The following is a 13,723-nucleotide window of genomic DNA, read 5'->3' as shown; positions in this document are numbered from 1 at the left end:
AGGTAGTTAGATGCAGTGAGGTGGCCAGGTGGGTTCACACTCAACACAACAGGTAGTTAGATGCAGTGAGCTGGGTTCACTCAACAGTAAAGGTACTTAAGATGCAGTGAGGTGGGTTCTCACTCAACACAACAGGTAGTTAGATGCAGTGAGGTGGCCAGGTGGGTTCACACTCAACACAACAGGTAGTTAGATGCAGTGAGCTGGGTTCACTCAACAGTAAAGGTACTTAACTACTTGCTGCATGCCGTGCAGTATATTCACGGCCCTGGAAAAAAGACAGGATGCACCAGGGCCGTGAAAACAAGTCTGCAGAGGCATGCAGCCGCCGCTCGCTCCCGTTCGCGCGTGCGCGCGCACCGCCGTTACCGCCGCATAGAGGGGAAGTTAATGAATGGGACCGCAGGTCCCATTCATAAATCTAAGTCCCCGATTCAATGAATACCAGCGTCTACGAGACGCCGGTATTCATTGTATCTTCCTGCGTTACACAGCCACGGATTACTTCCGATTCACGTGCTTATGTACGTGAATCGGAAATGACGACTGAGGACATCTTGTGGCCAAATGGTATATTGCACCAAAATTGCTTTTTATTTAATAAAAATCCCCACACTGACTGATATAATTAACTATTTCCCTCCCACACCCTCCCATAATACCCAAACTTTTTTTTTTATTTATATAAGGGGGGAAAAATTACATTAAAAAAAATATATATAAGTAGTTACCTCAGGGACTGAACTTTAAAAAAATTTATGTCAAGGCAGTATATTACTATTAATTTTTAATTTATGGGCTTGTAATTAGTGATGGACGCAAAACTGAAAAAATGCACCTTGATTTCCAAATGAAATATTGGCGCCATACATTGTACTAGGGAAATTTTTTGAACGTTGCAATAACCGGGACAAAAGGGCACATAAAATGTGTGGCTTTTATCCACAGCAGAGTGTTTTATTTTAACACTATTATGGTCAAAAACTGAAAAATAATGCATTTTATAATTTGTTTTCTTATTATTCATGTTAAAATGCATTTAGGTTAAAATTATTCTTGGCATACTGTAACTCCCAAAGAAAGCCTAATTGGTGGCAAGAAAAACAAGATATAGATCATTACGCTGTGATTAGTAGTGATTAAGTTATTGGAAAAAGAAAGGGAGGAGCGCTGACAGGTGAAAATTGCTCTGGTCCACAAGAGGAAAAATGCCTCAGGTGTCAAGTGGTTAAGATGCAGTGAGGTGGGTTCTCACTCAACACAACAGGTAGTTAGATGCAGTGAGGTGGCCAGGTGGGTTCACACTCAACACAACAGGTAGTTAGATGCAGTGAGCTGGGTTCACTCAACAGTAAAGGTACTTAAGATGCAGTGAGGTGGGTTCTCACTCAACACAACAGGTAGTTAGATGCAGTGAGGTGGCCAGGTGGGTTCACACTCAACACAACAGGTAATTAGATGCAGTGAGCTGGGTTCACTCAACACAAGGCTAGGTATATGCAGTGATGAGGTGGGTTAAGTAAACACAACAGGTACTGGGTAGTTAGATGCAGTGAGCTGGGTTCACTCAACAGTAAAGGTACTTAAGATGCAGTGAGGTGGGTTCTCACTCAACACAACAGGTAGTTAGATGCAGTGAGGTGGCCAGGTGGGTTCACACTCAACACAACAGGTAGTTAGATGCAGTGAGCTGGGTTCACTCAACAGTAAAGGTACTTAAGATGCAGTGAGGTGGGTTCTCACTCAACACAACAGGTAGTTAGATGCAGTGAGGTGGCCAGGTGGGTTCACACTCAACACAACAGGTAGTTAGATGCAGTGAGCTGGGTTCACTCAACAGTAAAGGTACTTAAGATGCAGTGAGGTGGGTTCTCACTCAACACAACAGGTAGTTAGATGCAGTGAGGTGGCCAGGTGGGTTCACACTCAACACAACAGGTAATTAATTGCAGTGAGCTGGGTTCACTCAACACAAGGCTAGGTATATGCAGTGATGAGGTGGGTTAAGTAAACACAACAGGTACTGGGTAGTTAGATGCAGTGAGCTGGGTTCACTCAACAGTAAAGGTACTTAAGATGCAGTGAGGTGGGTTCTCACTCAACACAACAGGTAGTTAGATGCAGTGAGGTGGCCAGGTGGGTTCACACTCAACACAACAGGTAGTTAGATGCAGTGAGCTGGGTTCACTTAACAGTAAAGGTACTTAAGATGCAGTGAGGTGGGTTCTCACTCAACACAACAGGTAGTTAGATGCAGTGAGGTGGCCAGGTGGGTTCACACTCAACACAACAGGTAGTTAGATGCAGTGAGCTGGGTTCACTCAACACCACGCTAGGTATATGCAGTGATGATGTGGGTTAAGTAAACACAACAGGTACTGGGTAGTTAGATGCAGTGAGCTGGGTTCACTGAACAGTATACAGTAAAGGTACTTAAGATGCAGTGAGGTGGGTTCTCACTCAACACAACAGGTAGTTAGACTTAGATGCAGTGAGCTGGGTTCACTCAACACAACGCTAGGTATATGCAGTGATGAGGTGGGTTAAGTAAACACAACAGGTACTGGGTAGTTAGATGCAGTGAGCTGGGTTCACTCAACACAAAGCTAGGTATATGCAGTGATGAGGTGGGTTAAGTAAACACAACAGGTACTGGGGTATATGCAGTACTGGGTAGTACAATGTGCAGCTCCCTGTCACACACACAGGCAGTCAGTCACTGAATGTGCTGGGCTGCTGGCAGTGGCACACACACTATCAATTAGCAAGGCTGTGCATGCAACAAAAGTGTCAGAAAAAAAATGTACAGGTTGAGCTCTGAAAAGAGCTGTTGCTGGGTGCTTTAAAAGCAATATTAATCAGTCAGGAACAAGCAAAGCAGCCTAGAACCTAACTAATCTGTCCCTAAGAGAAAAAGTCTGCAGCAGCTGTCCCTTTCCTCTCTCTAGCAGGCACACGAGTGACTGTAATGGCCGCCGGAGGCTGCCTTATATAAGGGGGGGTGGGGCTCCAAGGCTTACTGTAGCCTGAATGGCTACAATGTGCCTGCTGACTGTGATGCAGAGAGTCAAAGTTGACCCTCATAGTGCATTATGGGGCGAATCGAACTTCCGGAAAAGTTCGCCTGGCGCAGGCGAACGCGAACCCCCAATGTTCGCCTGGAACCGTTCGCCGGCGAACCGTTCGTTACACCTCTAGTCAAAAGTACAAATATTGCCAGCACTCCAAGTATAAAAGAGAGGTCTGTTTGTATACATAGGAGTTCAAATACAACCAAAACACAACAGATGTGCTTGTACACAGGATGTCAAGGACACTGTTGCCAGTAGCACCTACATTTTGCTTTGTTTGCCATAAATCTGGCAAAGAATTTATGAGAGATCTCCCAGCCAGACAGGGATGTTAAAAAGTAGCTACAATGTAACAATCTCCTTATTCTATGCTTGAAGTACTTTCTGTGGTCCAAAACATCTTTGCATTTTCGTCACCACAGCCTGTGTGCAATCACTCCTCTCATCTTATTCATGGTTTCTGTGCAGAGAGCAGTAGGGGTAAGCATTGGAAAGGATGGATAAGCAGAGATCAGTGATGTGCAGATAAGTTACATGACCAGCTGTCAGAGTAATGTACTATAATGGGGAAAATGTGAGGCATGGAAACACTACAAATCTCCAAACACTTGGTAGAGGAAACTCGGCCCAAGATGGCTCCTCTGTCAGGAATCCAGCGTGTGTACAGCAGCCCCCAACCCCTCTCTGTCTGGCAGATCACTTTGCCGAGAAATGGCTGGGAGCATTATTCTTCCAACTTAGCCTGCAGGCTAACGACGCAACGATCGTTGTCGTATGTGTGTACGTAGCTTTAGGACTGTGGAGGGTGGTTATTGTTTGGTGTAGGTAGGTGTGGGTTACCGGTAGGAGTAAGTAGGTGGGGAGTAGTAAGTGTTCGGCATAGATAGGGTAGAGTTAGTGTAAGAATTAGGGTACAGAGGGTTAGTAAAATATCTGTATAATTACCGGTACTCTACTATCTGTATTACTTAATTTCTTGGATGGCTCAGATACAGCGACTGGTGTATTAACCCTTCAATAAAAAGGTAACACCAGCAAGATCTTAGTAGGATTGGCATTATATATATATATATATATATATATTTATTTATATTTATCTCATCACAATACATTGCACTTTAGATGCCCTTTAAATTAAACCAGAATAAAAAAAATGATATAATGAATTGTATGCGCAGTACGGAAAATGAAAAGAACATTAGTAGCAAAGAAAAGTCTCATGTTTTATTTTTAGTTATATAGCTAATTTTATAACATTGCATCCTATTGTCAAAGTTGCAGTTTTAAAACCACACTCTGTCTTAAGCTATAAAACAAGCACAAATATTGGCCCTTTGAACTTTCCTGCAGTAAAATCTTATCTCAAGCCGTCTCTTACGGTTTCTTGGCTGTTTAAGTGCTCCAGAAATCAGGACTGTATTCGACACAATGGGTCGAAAAGCTGAGCGAAGCTCTTTGCATAGATAACAACTGATGTGTTTTTTTTAACTCCTCCTGTACTGGAAAACAATATGAGAGGATTTTCTTTGCTACTAATGCTCCATTTCTTAGCTGTACTACACAGTTCATTATCTCATACACTTATTTTCACTTCAGGTTTGCTTTAATTTATGTCATTAATTAAAAAGTGACATTGTAAGTATTTTCTGAAGTTCCTCTGAAACCCTCCATCCTTTTCTACTGTATTTTAGTTTTAAGAGACTGATTACATAAGATTTGCAAATCTGAAGCATTAAAAAGACCTGAAGCATTACCACCAAGGCAAATCACGTTTTGAATGCCATGCCAATAAACTAAATTAGCTTCATCAAGGTACAAATAACCTACCGAAACCAATAAAACCCTTTAGGATCATTGAAAGGTTACTTAACGCTGACCCCGAGGAGGGTTCTTGTTATTGAGACACACAAGAATTTTTCTAGTCAGAGGACACAAGAAAGGCACAGGACATTGCTGCAAAAATAAAATGAAGATATGTTGTCAAAATAAAGGCAAAATAGTTACAAAGGGCATTGGGTGCTGCTCTCCATGTGCCTTTCAATGATAAAAGGTGTGGTGGTTCCAGTTCAGACGTCTTCTATGTTTTGTAAATAGAAATGTTGCATGTAAAGTCAAAGCAGCAGCAATATCACATTACCTCTTCCGCTCCATCAAACTAAAATCACAGCTCAATGCGCTACATTTCAGATTATAATGCACATTTAATGGTGTGAGGAGCTTGGCATCCTTCATAAAGGCATTCATGTTGAAATATTTATCTGTAATGTAATTGACCCCCATAAAAAGTACACAGAAGCTGTCAGCTAACTGGAAATGCAACAGTTTGGCAAAGATTTGTGCTTTCCATTGAAATCTTCTATCCTGCACAACTAGGCTATATTTAATCCACATGCATTAGTGAGGATTCAGCCATGGCTCTGTAGTGTCAGGATAAAATAGCAGTACTGTAGTCACTTACAGAAGACTGCCACCAAGATGTTCTGAAGTTATTTATGATTACTCTTTAAAAGCATACTTAGGCAACAACAAATATTACATGTTTTCTCAGATCTGGGATGGTGTCTACATGTGGCAATTTGACAGGCAATTTCAGTTGTTTGCAGAAATGCCAATTTAAAACAACCACACTTCTATCAAATCACACTCAGAAGTGGTGACTCGAACAAAAGCAAACACAAAAGAGTTTATGTGTTTGGATCATTCCTCTCGACAACAGAAACAAACATGGAATAGAATGCAAAGATTTTATTCAAAACACCTGAAGGTCTGTAAGATATAATGTGACCAATGCCAAGACTTGGACCACACATATTTACCAAAAACTGCATGTTATCCTTTGGGCAGGGCCCTCTCCTTATGTCTACCTGTTCACGAACCTCTATCACCGAACAACCATCCCATGTATCTGAGTGAACTCAACTTGCCTAATCTCCATGCTCCCGTCCAGTGACTAAGCATTACCTTGTACTCATACTGTGCTGCATGATCTGGTCTTTCTTGTATTTCTGTATTGTCTTATTGCTGTAGGTCACCCCTAAATATTGTCTGTAAACTTAACTAATGTACAGCGCTGTATAATATGTTGGCGCTTTATAAATACAATATATAAATAAACATCACTGACTACAGACTAAACAAACTGGGCAACCACCTATCAGTTTGTTCAGGTTGCAGCTTTCGTGCAAAACACCCATGGTTTCAAAACCCCTCCCCCCTTCCTCAAAGCATATCACCTCCCAGAGTGCCTAAGGGCTGGTTCGCACTACTAGATTTTCTTAAGCACTAGTGATTTGAAAAGCTCTTCCTGATTAATGCTATGAGTGATTTATTTTAAAAATCACGCCTCACAAGTGAGATCACACACATAGCTTTACATTAGTAAGAGCTTCTTCAATTCCCTTGCAATTAAAAAAAGCGCTGCTCGTATGAACCAAGCCTTAAATGTGTCATAGCTTTGTATAATCCATGGAATATGTTCCTCTCTCTACTATTATCATGCCCCCATTATTGTGGACCTCCTATTATAGTGCCACCATTATATACTCCCATTTTATATTGGTATTCCTTTGTAGAGCTCCAGTTATAGTGTTTCACCCATGAAAGGGTCAACCACGATCTAGCTACCTTCAGTTAAAGACTTTGTCATTAAAGTGTCTCCCACTACACCATCAGCCAATCATAGTGCTCCTTGCTATTATAATAGCCCCCATTATGGTGCTCCATGCTACATCTTATTAGAATGGCTCCCATTATAGTAGTCCATCCTATTAGACTGCACAGTTCTCTCCAGAAAATGTTTACAGCCTGGTGGCATGAAAAAATATCCGGTTGAGTTGGAACGAGGACATTTTCCCCACACAGCATTCCCTGGCAGTCTAGTGGTCCCCCTCCCCTATACAGAGCTCCCTGGTGGTCTAGTGGCCCCCTCTACTCCATATAGTTTCCCTAGTGTCTAGTGGCTGCCTGCCTTGTGCTCCCCAGACCAGTATATTCAGGGTCTTCCCCATCCTATGTTTCCCCGGTCCAGTCCCCACAAAGGGCACATTTCCCACATGTATGCACTGAGACATGCACAATCTCATTGTAATTCTTTCCAACAGTGCTGGACGACTAATATTCGTCTGCCAGCCCAACATTACCCTCCAAAGGTTGTGTCACATAAACATTTGGTTAGCACACTGAACATATTTATAAATCCTGTTAACAAAAGTGACTCAGTAGAAAATAATACAAAGAAATTCCTCTACCTGAATGTTTAACTCCCCTCCTAATATTACATTATACAATGTGTACATGTGTGGCCTTGACTGGTGCTAGAGGACAGAAATAAAGCTTTTTATATATAAATAAAGCTTTCAGCATAATGCTGGGAATACACAATTAGATTTTTCAGCAGATTTACTGTCGATCGATTTCCATTCGCTTCTATGAGAAATTAATCAGAAAATCGATCGAAAATCAGATCGGACTTGTGGGAAACTATCGAACCATTTATCTGCCGAAAAATCTCATGGTGTATTCCCAGCATTAGAGAAGCAGCGTAGACAAGTTTACAGACTTTTTGTAAAACCCTCTACAAAGATTAATTAACTCACCAAGAAAAAGAACAACCAGTACAACAATGATTGACAGAAATGCTTTGTTCCAGTAAGGAGATATTCTACTCCATAGCTGAAATCTGAATATCTTTCTCCACCTAAAATGACAGAAAAAATAATTATCAAGAATACACTGAAATCAGGCATAAAAAGGGAAATCGGTGCAGGCCTTGATTACATTGCTGCTTGAATAGGCATTTTTGTGTTCCTATATTTCTTTGCCACTGACATCTAAAAGGCATTTAGTACAAAGCTTTGGCTCTGTGCCAACGTTAACTTTGAAATAGGCAAATAATTCTAAGTTGATGCACAAATATGCATGTAACAAGCATGGATCTGGCGGCTGCTGACTCGCAGGGGGGGGGGGGGGGGTCTGCAGCCGCCTCTCTCCCTGGCTCTCAGGCGTGTTCCGCTCTCTTGGCGTCTAGCACGCCGGGAACGATGTTATCTCCAGCTCATAGGGTTTCTGTCTCACGCGGGCGTGCGCGGAGACAGGACCTTTATGCGGGCAGAAGGCGCGTCAGCTGACCAGCCGGTCGGCTGACGTCACTGATGACTCTCGCCGCGCCGATTGGCAGATTCCGTGGTGGGAGTGGCTGGAAGCGTGCTTCCGCTTCTTAAGCCTCCAGTCTTCATTCCCTCCCTGTCTGCTGTCGTGAATACTTTGTGTGAGCGCTCAGATCTTAGACTAGTGCCAGGTGTTGAAACCAAGAACTTCACACCAAGACTAGGATTGTTGTTATATTGTATTTGATTACCTGTGTATGATTCTGGCACTACCTCTGACCTTGCTTCCTGCTTAACGCTTCTGTACTTCTGCCTATCTGATTAGTTGCTAAACTCTGCCTGATTACTGATTACTCTTCTGTCTCACGATTCTGTACTGATACTTATCTCTCTGTTGCCGAACCTAGCCTGTCTGACCTCTCTACTCACCAGTGGGCCCTCGCCACTGGTGAGGTACTATTGTCTCACAAGCTTCTCTGGGGAGATAGTTTCTTATTGCTCCATTAGTGACTGATAGCACCTTTCCAGCTCCTCTGGAAAGGTCTGATCGAGTCTTTACAGTCACTTTCACTACTAGTACCTGGCCAGCCCCTCTGGTGAAGGACTTGTCTGTATTTTCCTATTCTTTCACTGTTTGTACCTATTCCAGCCCTTTGTAAAGGTCTGTGCTAGTATATTTATTATTTTTTTTATTATTATTTAGTATTTATATAGCGCCGACATATTACGCAGCGCTGTACAGTGTATATTTATATCTTGTCACTAACTGTCCCTCAAAGGAGCTCACAATCTAATCCCTACCATTGCCATGTGTCTATATTATGTAGTGTAAGTACTGTAGTCTAGGGCCAATTTTAGGGGGAGCCAATTAACCTATCCGTATGTTTTTTGGAATGTGGGAGGAAACCGGAGTGCCCGGAGGAAACCCACGCAGACACGGAGAGAACATACAAACTCTTTGCAGATAGTGCCCTGACTGGAATTCGAACCAGGGACCCAGCGCTGCAAGGCGAGAGAGCTAACCACTACGCCACCGTGCTGCCCAATATATATACAGTCAGTGTACTGATAGTACTTTACCAGCTCCTCTGGTAAAGTTCCTCTCTACTATTAAAGTTACGGTTGCACTAATACACAACTCTGTCAGTATCTCTGCCAGCTATACTTGCATTATTGGCCACCTATAATCAGACGTCTGAGTTGCAGCACCCAACCGTTACAATGCAAATGTTACTGCAAATCTGTGCAGCTTGAATGTGGACCGTTGAAATGCTTTTACTATAAAATGTGACTGGTCCATTTTACAATAGATTTTCATAATAATTAGCAATAATTAGCATCATTTTTAATCATCTCCCATTTATTTCCACTTTAATAACAATTCTTCTGACTAATTTGGACTTTGGTACACTTAGATTTGGGCAAGACATTGAATAAACACAATACAAACATTTTGTACAAAGCAACCTCAGTACTCACTCAAATTCTCCAAAGAACTGGAGAGTGGCAATACATCAGGCGAATTGGTTGCCGATCAACCATACAATTCGATTACTATAATTGGAATAAGATGAAAAATATTGCTGCCACGTGCATGCCCAATTGACATTGTGACAGATTTTGGGCTGAAATTGGTCGTATTAATCGGTCGGACATGCTGCAAGATGTAAGGCCGACTTCCTCGTTCGGGTGTTTGGTGGTATCAGCAAGCAATATCGGGACAAGCGACGAATGCGACCAAATCCCCCCCCCCCCCCCCCCTCAGGGCACTATACACTACCTGCCCATGGCTGCCACTCGTCCTCCGCAGGCTCCGGGCGCACTACTTGCTCCATGCATGCGCCCCACATGGTTGCCGGAGTAACGGGGGCGCGTGTGTGATGTCACACACGCGCCCAGGTCTATGCCGGTAACCAGGTGAAGCGCGTGTATGGAGCAAGGAGTGTGCTCGGAGAAAGCGGCAGACAAGCAGTGGACGCGGCTGGGCACATTACACATTTGGAAGGACAGCGGCAGGCCGACGGATCAATTTCAGCATGAAATTGATCGTGAATCGGCCTGCGGTGTATGGGCAGCCAATAGATCTTCTCTAATCAGAATCGATCAGAGAGAGAGATTTGTATCTTGGTCAAATCTGCCCATCATCACTAGATGTATGGCTACCTTTCATTTGACCTGATTGACTGAATTTGCACTTTCAGTGCCATTATATGCGCTATTATTTTTATGGGTCCCTGTTGTTCAGAACCCACAATGTGAGTATTCAGCTTCCTGAACGCATGCTGTACTGCTTTTTTATCATACCGATTGTGACATATGAAACCCTCACTACGATATTGCCTATTGTGGTGGTGTTCACCTGTGATGTGTTTTTGAGCTCTGGGTGACTGCAGGTGTATTCAGATATTCTGCTGTGGTGAGGCATGAGAGCCTGACGCTAATAGACATCATTATTGCTGTTGTAAGTGCCGATGTTGCTTTGTACAGTTTGCTTCTTATTGTGGAGTAGGATATCTCTGGCTGCAACATAACGACCTTTGCACTAAATAGAAAAGAGCGCTTGTATCATACTACAATTGGCGTGGAACTTTTGTAAAAGATAACTAGCAGTCAACTAGGCTAATTTCCTCTCACTTTCAGGAGTAACTGGATAGGTAGTGCTGGTAAGGGTGCATTAACGCATTGCTGCAAATGAACGCACTACTCATACAATCATACAGGCACATTCCAATGCATTGTAATCGACCCCATTATCCAAGTGCATTTCTAGATAAAGTGTGCAATAACGCACGTTACATAGCAATTCTTCATACTGTGAAAAGTAAATGCACAAATGACCTCAAAAAAATAGATGACGTGATTCTGCCTGCCAAAAGCAAGCAGGAGATATATGTTCAGCGTTGGGCACTATGGATGGATTTTTCTGATGCTTTTACTTCTTATAGGTCATGATTTTTGTGATACCGACCTATTAGGTCTTACTCTTGGTCCTACAGCTTACTACATCGCTGTGTATAAATACATATCTGTTCCTCTGTAACCCGTGGAATATGCCGTGTGATGTGTATTATGTACGTTGGTGTATATTGTGTGTTAGCAGTAACATGGATCAGATCTATTTATACTTAATTTAAATTAATGTAGCATCCCTGATTCTTTCATGACTCAAGATTTGTAATATACAAGGTTTTCGTTTGTGGCAGATGAATTTTCTTTCCCTTTCCCTCCTACAATTCCCCCCTTCCTTTTCTCTCTATCTCCATGTTCTTCCCCTCTTTTCTTTTATTGCCACAAAATTAGGTTCAATGGTTCTGCAGCTTTTAGTATCTATTCCACATCTCTGTCAGCTGATTACGCTAGGATTGTCACATATTTGATGCATACTGTTTTTATGTATGTAGATGTTGACAAACCCAATAATAACTGATTTTAAAAAATAAATAAATAAATAAATGCGTAGTGTACAGTCAAATTCTTGCCAAGTACCTTTCATGCAAACTAAAAATGCTTCGGCATGCATTCATACTAAGAGAAAAAAAACAAAACAGAAACAATAGAAAATACTACATTGCATGTGTGACCTCTACAGGGCATAGTGAGTCAGTGCACTTTGTCCACAGGGAAGGATTTAAAATAATTATTAGGTTAATTACAACATATTTTTAAGCATCTTTCTGTAACGGTCAGTAAACCAAAATCTAGAAGCTAGAGTTATACAACAGACTCTGGTGGGCTATGAATCATCCAGTGATGTGATTTTGTCCTCCGGGAGTACTGTGGGTCGGTTTATAAAGGCGGAGAGAAGTTGATCGCCAGGAAAATGCTCTAATTTCTGCAGGAACAACTACACATTTCTGGAGACCTGCAAACTTCATAAGTGTAAAACTGAGCAGTGTAAATGGTATAATGGTTCACCTGTTTCCCACGAGTGCTACTTTGCACATAATTATCAACAAGCAACTATCTTTTTTTCCACCCAATCAACTGATCATTGGTTTACAGAGCATGAGACAGTGTTCATCACTTCACTTCACTGGGAATAAAGAATGCTATGCAGGGGCGCCTTTACCTACTGACCACCCAGGCAGCGGCTTGGAGCGGCTTTGATGGGGAAGGCACAATAAATTACTGTCAGTCCAAGGGGAAATAAAAATTCCTGTCCTGAAAGACCGTTGTAAGGGACTGGAGAGAAAAAGATTTCCTTCTGTTTTAAGAAGGCAAATTACACCAAGCTTTGCTTTTTTAGTAGGAGGGCATTTGGTTCATTTTATCCCCTATACATTCCTAGTAGCTTGGGTCACCCTGAGCTGCTTGGTTACTCTGCTCTTTTCACAAATAGCCTTCTGCTAAGTCACTAAAGAATCATTCAGAGTTCAGAATTATAGATACTCCCTAAGAAGGTGTCTCTGGCTTATAGCTGTTCTCTGCCTCTCCACAGAGACAGCGACAGCGCCCTACCCCCAAATGTTACTGAGTCTGCAGAGGGAGTGAGACAAACAAACAAACAGTAAACTCTGCAGACAGCTGTGTGCTCTGCTAGAATGTCTGCATGTCTAGATGTCAGGAGGATCGCCATGACTAGCTATGGATCATCTGATCCTCTCCCCTACACAGCCTGCACTTCTCCCTGAATTCAACAGGACAGTGTTTGAAGTGTGTAATGGACACAGTGGGGGTTGCAGGTTTTGTCTTTCATTGTGCGTGAGTGAATAGGAGGGCAGCATCTAAAGCTCAAACAATGATAATGGACATGTAAGCAACGTGTGTAATTATATCCATCACTACTTATAATTGAAGATGGCATAATAATGTATTTCCATTAATGCTGTCTGTTTGCCCTCTCTCTAATGCTATGTACCACCTCACGATTTTTCCAACGATTTTCCCGATGTTCATCAATTTTTTTTTTTGAGCGACAAGTAGTCATTTACACGATGTCGTGACATCGCTTAGCGTTGTGTGGTGAAAAGTGACCGTCACTGAGGATCAAGTAAAGTACTGAGGTCGCTTGACTTCTCGTTCGCGCCCGTCCTGTAATGTCACGTGACATCTCACATACCCGCTGGCAGGAAGATGAATCGCTGGACGCTTGTCATGAGGGACACCTCGCTGGATCCATCTTCCTGTGTTGTTGCAGTCACTGTGGTGAGTGTGGAGCTTAACTTTGCTTGCCCTCACCCTCTGCTCATGCTCCCTCTCCCACTGTCTCTCTGACCAAACAACTGCTACTTGGGGAACAATGTGCACAACTATGTACACTAGTATGAGCACTCTTCAGGGGAGCCAGTAGCATTTGGAACTATTATTGTGTATTTATGTAGCACTGACATCTTCAGCACTTTACAGAGTACATAGTCATGTCACTGACTGCTCACTGGAGCTTACAATTTCATCCCTACCATAGTCAAACTGTAATGTCCGACCATATTATTATCATCATGTATTTATATAGCACTGACATCTTCTGCAGTACTTTACAGAGTACATAGTCATGTCACTGACTGTCCTCAGAGGAGCTCACAATCTAATCCTACCATAGTCATAGTC

At 42.4% G+C, this 13,723-nt stretch overlaps 1 protein-coding gene across 1 annotated transcript in view; it reads right to left on the bottom strand.

Annotated features, from left to right (window-relative positions):
• The window catches only part of BCAP29 (B cell receptor associated protein 29), a 99,898-nt gene that overhangs the window by 58,517 nt on the left and 27,658 nt on the right, over positions 1-13,723 (bottom strand). Inside the window, exon 3 of the mRNA XM_068276285.1 lies at positions 7,667-7,767. Within this exon, the coding sequence (XP_068132386.1) occupies positions 7,667-7,767 (101 nt within the window). The remainder of the gene's footprint in view (positions 1-7,666; positions 7,768-13,723) is intronic.

The sequence above is a fragment of the Hyperolius riggenbachi genome, chromosome 3 (genome assembly GCF_040937935.1).
Source record: "Hyperolius riggenbachi isolate aHypRig1 chromosome 3, aHypRig1.pri, whole genome shotgun sequence".
Classification (NCBI taxonomy): domain Eukaryota; kingdom Metazoa; phylum Chordata; class Amphibia; order Anura; family Hyperoliidae; genus Hyperolius; species Hyperolius riggenbachi.
The sequence above is the reverse complement of the archived record's forward strand: the minus strand, read 5'-3'. Positions and strand labels throughout refer to the sequence as shown.